Consider the following 11,073-nt stretch of genomic DNA (forward strand, 5'->3'; position numbering starts at 1 on the left):
GATTCTGGCTAACAGATCATTATATTCAGACTTGCAGGTCTAAAATACGATCATTTATAATAAATAATACTTCTAAAGCTTGACTAATATATTGGCCAATATGTTAGTCCTATTGAGAAATTAGAATTTAAAAAATAAAGAAGTGGCTGGAGGATCTCTCTTCAACCATGTTTATAGTGTTCGTGTTCATAGTTTGCTCACTAGAGGGAACTACACAACTTTCCTGTCCGTGACACGTTTCCACACGCCAAACAACCAGCTGGTCCAAGCAGAGTTGGGCAGATCGTAAAGCACAATTTCATGTGAAGTTTAAATAAGATATGTTTTTTATTTCATTGCCATATTATCCTAGTAAAGACTCATAATTAACTACGCATATCAAACTTTATGGAAATCTGTTTATGCGTCATATGAAAGGAAATATCGGACGATAAACCTGATTCTTAAATGAGCAAATAAACTGGTATCAGTCTTAAAAACTCCTTTATCAGCTCTGCTCATTATTAATTTGAGAGTGTCTTATAGCTTTCTGCATACCCAACTATCCTCTTCCTGTTCACATACTGTTTCCCAGGTGTTAGTTTTGGATGGACAGATGCTGAAAACCGAGCCTGCTTCAGTCATGGACAAAATCCAGAAGTTTCTTGGCCTCACTAACATTATCAACTACCACAAGATCTTAGCGTAAGTATCTTCATCCCAGCATGTTGCTTTCAGCTGCCAAGTTTACAAATGAACTTGCAGCTGCATTAATAGCTTTCCTGCCTTCAAATGTAAATACAAAGATGGGATTTGAGTCATTAGCTTATTAAAAAACCTTAGCTATCAACAGCTCCCGCTAGTAAAGAATTAAGACATTTAAAAAATTATTACATTAAAAAAAATCTAAATCACTTGGCTTTTAAAAATGTGTTTGTCTCATGGTTAATTTGAAGGTTTGTCAGCTCAAAAAAAGGTTTCTCCCACCCTCCTAAAATACATGCTGAAAGTTCTAAGTGTGAACATCACACTTCTTTAAGTTGCTTATTGGAATGGGATTATTTGTGGAGCCGTCAAACATGCTCATATGTCCACGCGCTAGAAAACAGCACGTGGACATATGAGCAAAGAAAATATGACGGAAACACAGTAACTGGGGGGAGATTTTAGATTTTCAATATTAGAATTGAAATTCTAAATAGTCGTTTCTTATTTCTCAGTGTATTCTTGTGTTTTTTACGTCCAGGTTCGACCCTAAAAAAGGTTTTTGGTGTCAGCTGCTGGAGGGGGGGAAGACAAAGTGTTTAGGAAAGAGTAAAGGACGCAGGTACCCTGATATGGACCCTGAGGTAGGAAGAATTATCACATTATAGTATGATCTTTTTTTAATTGCTATATTTTAGTTTAATATTTGCTCTATTTTTGCGTTCTCCAGTCCCAGGCGTTCCTCAGGGAGTACTATAGGGATCATAACATTGAGCTGTCTAAGCTGCTCTACAGGATGGGACAGCCTCTACCAAGCTGGCTCCGAGAAGAGCTGGTCCACACCAGGTAGCAGCACCACAGGGGAAAACCACATCTCCTCTTACTGAACCACTAATATTCCCTGCTGGGGCTCACTGGCCTCATGGCCTGAAATGTTGAAGATCCCAATTTGTTTTGACTGAGATTTGAGGATGAGACATCCGCATACAACTCAAGACTCAACTGTGATCTTCCCAAATAGGGCAACAGTGGGCAAACCAGGAACATGGAAGCCTTAACGGTGTGCACTGAAGAAGAGACCGGGGAAGACTCAAGAGTACGCACACGAGGAATTGTCGGTGTTTGATAATCACATGGCCGTTCTCCTCAATCAAACTTATCATCACATGAACTTCTTCCTGGAAATCAGAGGAAGGGAATAAAGTCTGAAATTTCAGTTGTGGGACACAGGTGATGGAGAGCATCACCTGTGTCCCCGCCAATGAATTTTCACGTAAGGAGCACATTAAAGCAGGCTTAATGGATGATATCCCGATCGCCTGAGAGACATTGGTTCCAAATGCCTTTGATGCACGTGTTTGTATGAAGGGAGAATGGGACGTCTGAAGTCTTGACTTAGGCTGCATGTTGTAGCCTTATTTGATAGGCCTTGGTAGAATCTAGTTATCACGTTACAAGTGCCAGGACAAGAATCTTCCTTAAACTATTACCACATGGACTTTTCATGGCTCTTTTTTTTAAAGTGTTTTTTTTTTTTCTTTACTTTGATTTTAACGTCTCTGTAATGCGGATGGCAATGCATTGCTGTAGAATGTACCAAAATTAAACACTTTGGCGCCATTGGTTTCATATAGGCCAGATGTACAGTACAGTTGCGTACACTGTTTTCAGCTTAGCATGCTCTGTAGCCAGTTTTACAACCATTTGATTGGCTACAGCAGGAACATAGGACGGGTGATGAAAGCACATTGTTTGAAGATAAAAGGTTACTGGAAAGCACACTCACGAAATTGTTCCTACTACAATCTGTGAAGAAGAAGATCATAAGCTAGCTACTGTATGTTAACGCCACACTCTGGTCCCACAAGATTCAGAAGATTGTGCATCTCAAAATCTGGTGTCAGCATTGTTGTTGTTTTTTGTTTGTTTGTTTTGTTTTGTTTTTTTAATCACAGCTGTTTATGTTTTCTTATGTTCTGTTTCATGTCACTCAATAGAAGAGGTTTCGTTTGGGAGATTAAAAGCTGACTCTGCTTATTTAAAAACAGAACAAACACTTAAAGTCACCCGGCAAACCAACAGTTCGCCCAGAGAGACCGATCAGACATTTTGGTTGTCGGTCAAGGTGTTACCACTGCAACTAGATGTCAAACGTAGGTAACAAAAAGCTGCTCTTCTTGCAATAGTTTTGTACGATGTTCTGATGTTATAACAATGCACATGACGGTGACTTTATAATGTAAATAATGCGAAAACCCTCTGTAGACCTAAATTATTGAATGTGTTTGGGTTTACACTCTCCATCAGCCCATTGTGTGAAATGTCAGTGCTCTACTGAGGGGGAGTGTGGAAATTTTTATTTTATTTTATTTTTCTCCTCACTGTGCAGAGGTGTGTCGCTGAGATTCTTTCCTCTCATGTCCTCTCACTGCCAACTGTTGTACAAAGGTACTGAGTCTCTCCATATAAAGTATTAAATGATAACACATAACAGCAACGATGGTACTAATCTCCTGGACTGTATGATAAAGATTTGTAATTGTTGTCAATAATTTTTACAGTGTAACTAATATTGTCGGTGCTTTTTAATTTGCAAATAAAACACCACTGTATTTTTCAGTAGTTGGATCTTTTTTCCTCTCCTTTCTCTGCTGTTTGGCTTCCAGCTGTTTTTGTTTGTTTGTTTTACATAAACAGCTCTTTCATTTAATAAAGTCATGCAAAAGCCTACCTCATGCTATGATTATATAAGAATATGGAAACAAGATTAGACAGTGGCGGATCTAGAAAACTACATTTGGGTGGGGGCAAGAGGGCAGGGTGGCACATACCTCTTCAGTGAAGGTTGTGAAAATCCCTTATATGAATATGTCAACAAAATATCCACAAAACACTTTAAATTATTAATTGCATGATCTCTTCTAAGAAAACAGACAATTAGGTTGAGAAAATTAGTTGGGGACAGAAAATTGGGGTGGGGGGAGCACTGATCTACAGCAGTGGGTCAGTTGCCCCCCTTTGCCTCCCTGTAGATCCACCCCTGAGATTAGAAGATGAGCCTAGTGTCAAAATGCTCACAGAGTCTTGTGAAAAGGGAAGTTTCTTCCAGGGTTGGATGCAGTCCTGTGAAGTCCACCCATAGGAATTAAGGAGTGTAAGCAGCTTTGTGTTGCTGCTAGCTAAAAGCTAATTGCTTGAAAACAGTCTGATCACCTCTAGAACAGCAGTTCTGGTGGTTTGATGGTTTTATAGCATTCATTTGTGTCTTGTAACACAATACTACAAATTTCCCAGGTGTGAAAGTCCCGTCAAAGACACCCTAAAGGTCAGTCAGTACAATGCAGAAACTGCACACAACAAAAGGCCAACAGCTACATGTCAGACTCTTCAGGCCTCTGTTAGCATGTTAAATGTTCATGACGGTATAATTGGAAAAAGACTGAACAAGTATGGCTTGTTCAAGGTTTTGCCAGCCAAAAGCCTCTTCTCTCTAAAATGAACATGTCACCACAGCTTAAGTTTGGAAAGTTGAACAAACCACAAGATTGTTTTGAACGGTCTTGTCTGTCTAAAGGACAAAGTAGAAATGTTTCACCAGAGTCACATTTGGTGAAAAGCAAACGTAGCATATTAGCACAAACACCTCATAGCAGCTGTCAAGCATAGTTGGCAAGAGGATTTGGGCTTGGTTTGGAGCCACAATACCTGGTCACCTACAGTTACTGAGTCAACCATAAACTCCTCTGTATACTGAAGTATTCCAGTCAAATGAGAGGCCATCTGTCTGGCAGCTAAAGCTCGGACAAAACTAGGTCATGCAACATCGCAGTGATCCCAAGCACAGCAGCAAATCTACAACAGAATGGCAAAAAAGAAATGTCCTAATCAAAGTTCAGATCTCAATCTGATTGAATTGCTGGGGTGGGACCTCAAGAGAGCTGTGCATAAACTAACACCTGCAAACATCAACGGACGGTTAGTGCTACCAAAGGTGGCCTGTACTCTGTACTTTCTTTTTTGCATTACTATAAAAGGACATCTTTCTGATGCTGGCTTGTTTTAACTAGCCACTCACTTCCACTCTACTTCCACTCCACTAACTCTTTCTTAACCAAAATGTACATTTGAAAGTTTTTTTTTCCAGTGAATTATAAAGACTTGAGTGTTAAATTGTGACATGAAGTGCATGCAGTTTTTAACAGAGCGTAAATATGTTTTTCAGCCCTGAAAATATCATTATGGGTATAAGAAGCCTAAAAATATTTTGGTTATAATTAGTTGGCTTAAAGACCTCCTAATTTTGACCCAGCCTTATAAGCACCAAGGTCATGTGACTGTAAAAATGTTAACGTGTGGTAGTAAATTTTGCAGTCCTAAATAAGTCCTTAAATATATTACAGTCCACAGGTGGGAGTTTGTATGAACTATTATTTTAGGGGTAGCTGTAAATTAAAAGCATTCAACGTGATGATGACCATTATGCAGAGATTTCTAGAAGCTTCCCAGTCTCCTGGTTTGGATTGAAAAACAAACTGTTTTTCTTTTTGTTTCACTTTATGGAGACGTGAAGCAGACAAACCAAATCCCTTGATAGCACATTCAGCACTAACTTTTATTAAGTAAAAACTTTTACTTACTTACATAAGTCTTTTACTCTAAAGTCCACCAGATTTACAAGTAATTCATATTTCTTCTTTTTGTTTCCTCATTGGGGAAAACACCTTAAAGTGTACAAAGAAGTCTCATCTTATTCCTAAAAGAGGCCAACATAAAAAGTGGACAAATGTACTCACCACATTTCCCTTAACATTGTTGTAATTGTAATGTCTAAAACTTTGTTTTAAAAGAACACTGCATATTACTATGATTTGATTCACTGTTTCTTTATTCTTTAAGCTAGAATAGTAATATTAGCCTTTATTTGTAATTATGGGAATATTATTATATTATTTTCAATTATATAACATGTACTTTATCTACTAATGCAACTACCTAAATGTCATAATGTGCAGTATTTAGTAATGAAACCTAAAGTATGTATTTTCACTGATGTAGTAATTCAGTCATCTAATAAACTACTGTAGTAGTATTACTAGCAGCATTATCTATATTTACAAATAATTAATGTTTACTTGCTAGAATTAGCAGAGGCAACTAAAAATACTATAATATCAAACAATAATGGTAAATTCTAGATCTTAAACCGTCGCTTATGTCGCTGCTGTCTGCCTCTGTCAACAGATGATGCTATTAAATCAGCCAATCAGAGTGGCGCTAGTGATCCGTCCCACAACTTCTTGTTCTTTTTTTTTTTTTAAATAGAGAGGCTTTCTGTGGAACCCGTCTGGTTTTCTTTTCCTCATTTTGTAGGCAATATATGCTCTAGACGTGTTGTTCATTGTTCAGTTTGTTGCTTGAAGGAACGGAAAGAACTCCTAACACAGATGGCCCACTCTCCAGACGATGCACCCCTGGCCAGGGGAAACCTGGCAGGCAGTGAGGAGACGCTTCTTCCCCTTGCAGCACCAAGAGGGTGAGAAGAGTGTACTTTATCCATAGCAGCTGTTTTTGCTGTATCTTTAAAAATTATTATTATTTTCAATAAAGTGCACCTTTTTAAATTGGCTCACACAGATAGAGCAGAATAAATTAAAAAAAACTGAAGTTTTTCACCAAAGGTTAGTTGCTTACATGCAGCAGTATCACATTTCCTTTAATTTCATTTAGCAATAGCAAAGATACATTTTATGACATTTAACTTTGAAGGTAGGCCCATCTGTTTCAGATTTGCACTTATTCCTTTTTAGTTAAAAGAGCAGTAAAATTATTTCGTTTTTATCTTTTATAATTATATATTATAATATTATTTATGTATGTATTCATGTTTACAACAAAAATGCTTTTAAAACATTTCGTTTTACTTCTTAATTTCACTGAACCGCACTTCCCCTTTCAGCCAGGACAAGGCGTCTGCCTAGTAACTGGTGACGCAGCAGTTGTTATTGGCTAATAGAGAAAAGAAAATGCCTTTTTTTTTGGAACAATTCAAGTTAGAAATAAATACAGTCTACAAGAATTACAACTTAATAATCGATTAGAATCTGATTTATGAATAAACGTTTTGTGTGGACTGTTGATTGGAAATAATAGATAAACAAACTTTATATTTTCCTTTACGACACAGATTATATTGGCGGTATACATGAATTTATGATAAAATAAATAAATAAATAAATTGCATCGAACAGACTAATGTCGCAATTTAAAAAGCGGATATGTAAACATATGACTTTCTGACTTTCACTTTTAATGTTTTCCAGCAATAATGAAAAAGTAACATTGTCCTTATACGTTTGTATTTGAGAAAAATCATTTTACACCTATCTACCTTTGTTTAATTTGCAAGTTTAACTTGAATCATAGTTGAATATGACTTCCTGCTGAAGCCAGAAGAATGTATCTGCCTAGTAACTAGTGATACTCACATTCTATTGGCTGAAATAAAAGAAGGAGCAGTAATTAGATCTGAGATCACTCTTTTTTTATCTAATCTAACTTTTTTTAAAAAAATTATATATTTTCCAGATTTGCTGCTCTTTACATGCTGGAAAATAATTGGTTTTTTTTTTATGGTTTACTGATTTGATTCCCAGACAGCTGGATCACAGCTGTGTGTTATATCTCTCCTCCCCAACATATCCTACACATTTTCAACTCCTGCCCCCCACACTGAAAAACCAAACAAATATCTTTAGATATTCAAATTTAAAAAAGGAACAAAAGAAAATAAATCTTAAAGGAAATTCAAAGGCAAACAAAGGAGAGACAAAGGCCAATCCCCCCCCTCCCCCTCCTTGTTTTCTTCACAGATTTGTCCCTTCCTTTACATCCCGTAATGTGCGGTAAATTAACATTTTACACACTAATCATGATCATTTTTCATCATCTACAGGTTTGACTAAAGGAAACTGTGGCTTTCCTTTTTTTTGTTATTGTATTTTTGTGTGTGGACTGTCCAAAATCCAAATGACTCACCCAGGCCTTAAAAATGTCACACACTTATAGAAATCCCCTCACGTCACTTTCATACCAAGAATTTTTTTATTGGAATCCCATGTTTTGTTTTACCGTTTTTTATGTCCGTCATTTCTTCCCCCAAACCTCCTGATTTACCTCCAACCTTTTAGTGACACATACTTTTCTATTTCTCACAGAGGCTCCAACAGTCGTGCCTTGAAAATTGCGGGTCTGACAACCTTGGCTTGCCTGCTGGTGGCCAGCCAGGTCTTCACTGCCTACACGGTGTTTAGCCAAAAGCAGCAGATCCACACTCTACAGAAGAACTCGGACAGAATTAACAAACAGCTGACCCGCTCATCTCACGGTAAAGTCGAGCGCTAAAACCTTAATGGCCACACAGAGCCCTAAGGGGATGTGTCATTTTGAGTGATAGTTTTAATTAGACAGGCGGACGCGGGCTGGAACGCTGAGGAGGGAAGTGAGAGTTTACTTTACAGAAGCTGAGTTTGAAGGTGGATGGAGAAATGAAAAGTTTATGGTGACTCATGGGGAGAAAAAGGTTAACTGTGTGATATTTTTATGTTAATAGCATTAAAACAAGATTTCAAACAGAGGCGTCTCGAGAGATACTGTTAAACAAAGAAACAAAAACACATTCCTTTTTTAATTCTCTATTTATTATGTAGTCCAACTTTTCAATTTGTTTTTGCTGAGCATCAATAATTTAGACATAAAAAGAGCTACTTTTTCTTGTACTTGCATTTATTTAAGTTTTTTGTTGTTGTCGCTGATTTTTTTTCTTCTTTTTAATTTTTTTTTTCAGCTGTGGCTCCAGTGAGGATGGCCATGCCCATGAACAGCCTGCCCCTCCTCATGGACTTCACCGAGGACTCCACAGCACCCAAGACCCCCTTGACTGTAAGCGCACACCATCTTCTGGGAAAAAGTTCATATTTGCGTGCAGCTGGGATTCATTTAAGGCTTCAAATTAATTGCTAATGCTTGGATTTAAAAGTTGAATAATTAATTTCAACTTGAATGCTCCCTTCCTCCAGAAACTGCAGAACACTGCCATTGTCAGTGTGGAGAAACAGCTGATGGATCTCATGCAGGTAGGTTGCAAACACTGTCTAGCCTCACACTCCTTACCTGCGTGTTGATGTGTTGCTGACGGTAAGCTCTCGAACGTGCTCTGAACAGGACTCCGAGCTGCCTCAGTTCAACGAGACCTTCCTGGCCAACCTGCAAACCCTGAAGCAGCAGATGAACGATAGCGAGTGGAAGGTGAAGCGTCACACACAGTGATCACATTGCTAACGTAGCTAAAATAGAAATGAAAAATGGCGACTGTCCTTTTAGCCATGCTTATCTGACACTTTCTGTATTGTAGAGCTTTGAGACCTGGATGCGCTACTGGCTTATCTTCAACATGGCCCAGCAGCAGCCTGCAACCCCCACACCTCAGTCAGGTTAGCTCAACTTTTCTTTCCTTCACTTTTAAGTGTTTTATTACCCAAATAGTTGCTATAACAGCAAATACAGATTTTCCTGTTTTACTAGTATGCACTAGTTTGGCATTTAAGTCATTTTTTTTAGAGATTTATATTAAAAAAAAGAAAAAAATACAAAATGTTGAAAAAATATTGGATATTGTTCATGCGTGTTTCATGTTTGTGAGCTGTGCTAAGCTATCTGAGATCTGTATTCCCATTAAACTCTCAACAAAATGTCTTTTTTTTACAGTCTTTATTAACGACTTTTTAATTTTTAACTGGTAAATAAAACCAAAATGAATGTCTGAATATTCTCCGCTCAGCCACTACCATCAAGACCAAATGCCAGGTGGAGGCAGCACCCGGACCCAGCAAGATTGGTTCATACAAGCCCCAGTGTGACGAGCAGGGCCGCTACAAGCCAATGCAGTGCTGGCACGCCACCGGCTACTGCTGGTGCGTGGATAGCGAGGGCCATCCCATCGAGGGAACCACCATGCGTGGCCGTCCCGAGTGCCAGAGAGGTAGAGGACACGGATTAAAGGATCTTTTCTTCCATGTGTAGTTTTGGTGAGGCTGTTGTGAATGACACCACATGGGTTTTTTTCCTGTTAACTTTAGCTGCATTTCCTCGTCGCATGATGGTTGCACCCAGGCTGATGCAGAAGACATACGACATGGATGGTGAGCGCTTCAGATTCGTTTCTTTGTTTTTGATGATTTTTCATTTGTGAGATTTTTCACTGGCATCATCATCATGATCACTTTGTTGTTTGCTGTTTTCATCTCTTTTTCCAGATGAAAAACAAAAGTGAAGCAAATCTTGAAGAAAGATTTCATCCAGCAATCTCTGCAAATGACAGACGTCATGCCGCACTTCAATTATTAACGCTTCTATCCCTGATGAGCTCGTTTTGCGTGGAATCTCGTGATTTTAACCATTTTTTTGTGGCTGCTTGAAATCGGATCAATAGAGGCCTGTTACACCTTAGTGCATTTAATTTTGAAAAAAAAAAATTGCCTTTACGTCAGATTTGTTTTGGGGTATATTTGTATAATCTACAATAAGTACATTAAACTATGTGAGTGTTTAATATGTTTGGTTCTGATGAATGCTTAAAGGGTAGGTTTACTGCATCTCCTTCTCTTAAACTCAATGCAGGAAAATGGAAGCTTGGTTGTGATGCTCTGAACATTGAAAAATTGCATTTATTAATGTAAACCAGCCTAATTTCTTCCCGTGCTGGTCTGATAATCCAAACCTCACAGAGGGCAGTTTAAATAGGTTCTAATATTTTGCTAGAAAGTAGTGTCAGGGAAAAAAAAACAAAGCAACTAGGAACAACCTGGAAAGAGATGTTGCTATTTTACATATAAATAAATGAATAATTTGCATTTCCAACTAGAAATCTAGCTAGTATAAATCTACATACCATAAATACATACCATAAACTATGGGCGAACCTATCCTTCACAGGATGTGAATATGATAAAGTTACTCTTTTATGACATGTTTGTTTTAATAAGGTTGATGAATAAAGTTTTCCTATTAACACCGCTTGCATTACATCTTTCACATTATCTACAGTTAAGAGAAATCATTGCTTAAGCTGTAATCAAAATAAGGTCTGAATAAACTTTAACCTGATTAGATGCAGTGACGCTGCTCACTCAGTCCTGGATTTTGTGGCATTTTTTAAAAATTAGACACTTTGACACTCAATACATTTGCCGTTAAAGAACCTGAAATGTGCATGAGTGCACCGACTCATCCTTTTAGTTCTTTTAGAAATTGAGTTCTCTCACATTTTCTAAAAAAAAAGAGTGCCCCCATCTTTTTTTAAGCACCATTCTCACTATCAGTCACCAAATTAAC

At 37.8% G+C, this 11,073-nt stretch overlaps 2 protein-coding genes across 4 annotated transcripts in view; both read left to right on the top strand.

Moving 5' to 3' along the window:
• ndst1b (N-deacetylase/N-sulfotransferase (heparan glucosaminyl) 1b) overlaps positions 1-2,724 on the top strand; it is a 50,953-nt gene extending 48,229 nt beyond the window's left edge. For all 3 annotated transcript variants that reach the window (XM_013915999.1, XM_013915982.1, XM_005719858.1), the window contains exons 13-15: positions 575-684; positions 1,226-1,328; positions 1,415-2,724. In XM_013915999.1, coding sequence (XP_013771453.1) covers positions 575-684; positions 1,226-1,328; positions 1,415-1,534 — 333 coding nt within the window. In that variant the 3' untranslated portion in view covers positions 1,535-2,724. The remainder of the gene's footprint in view (positions 1-574; positions 685-1,225; positions 1,329-1,414) is intronic.
• A 3,286-nt stretch (positions 2,725-6,010) lies between these two features.
• On the top strand, positions 6,011-10,871 carry LOC102215569 (H-2 class II histocompatibility antigen gamma chain). The gene is made up of 9 exons (XM_005719857.1): positions 6,011-6,217; positions 7,899-8,068; positions 8,528-8,622; positions 8,760-8,816; positions 8,905-8,988; positions 9,095-9,173; positions 9,521-9,721; positions 9,819-9,881; positions 9,996-10,871. The coding sequence occupies exons 1-9, from the start codon at positions 6,129-6,131 to the stop codon at positions 10,010-10,012; spliced, it is 855 nt and encodes a 284-aa protein (XP_005719914.1). The 5' UTR covers positions 6,011-6,128; the 3' UTR covers positions 10,013-10,871.
• The last annotated feature ends 202 nt before the right edge of the window (positions 10,872-11,073 follow it).

The sequence above is a fragment of the Pundamilia nyererei genome, unplaced genomic scaffold (assembly GCF_000239375.1).
Source record: "Pundamilia nyererei isolate P.nyererei 1_Seehausen unplaced genomic scaffold, PunNye1.0 scaffold00001, whole genome shotgun sequence".
In the NCBI taxonomy this organism is placed as follows: Eukaryota; Metazoa; Chordata; class Actinopteri; order Cichliformes; family Cichlidae; genus Pundamilia; species Pundamilia nyererei.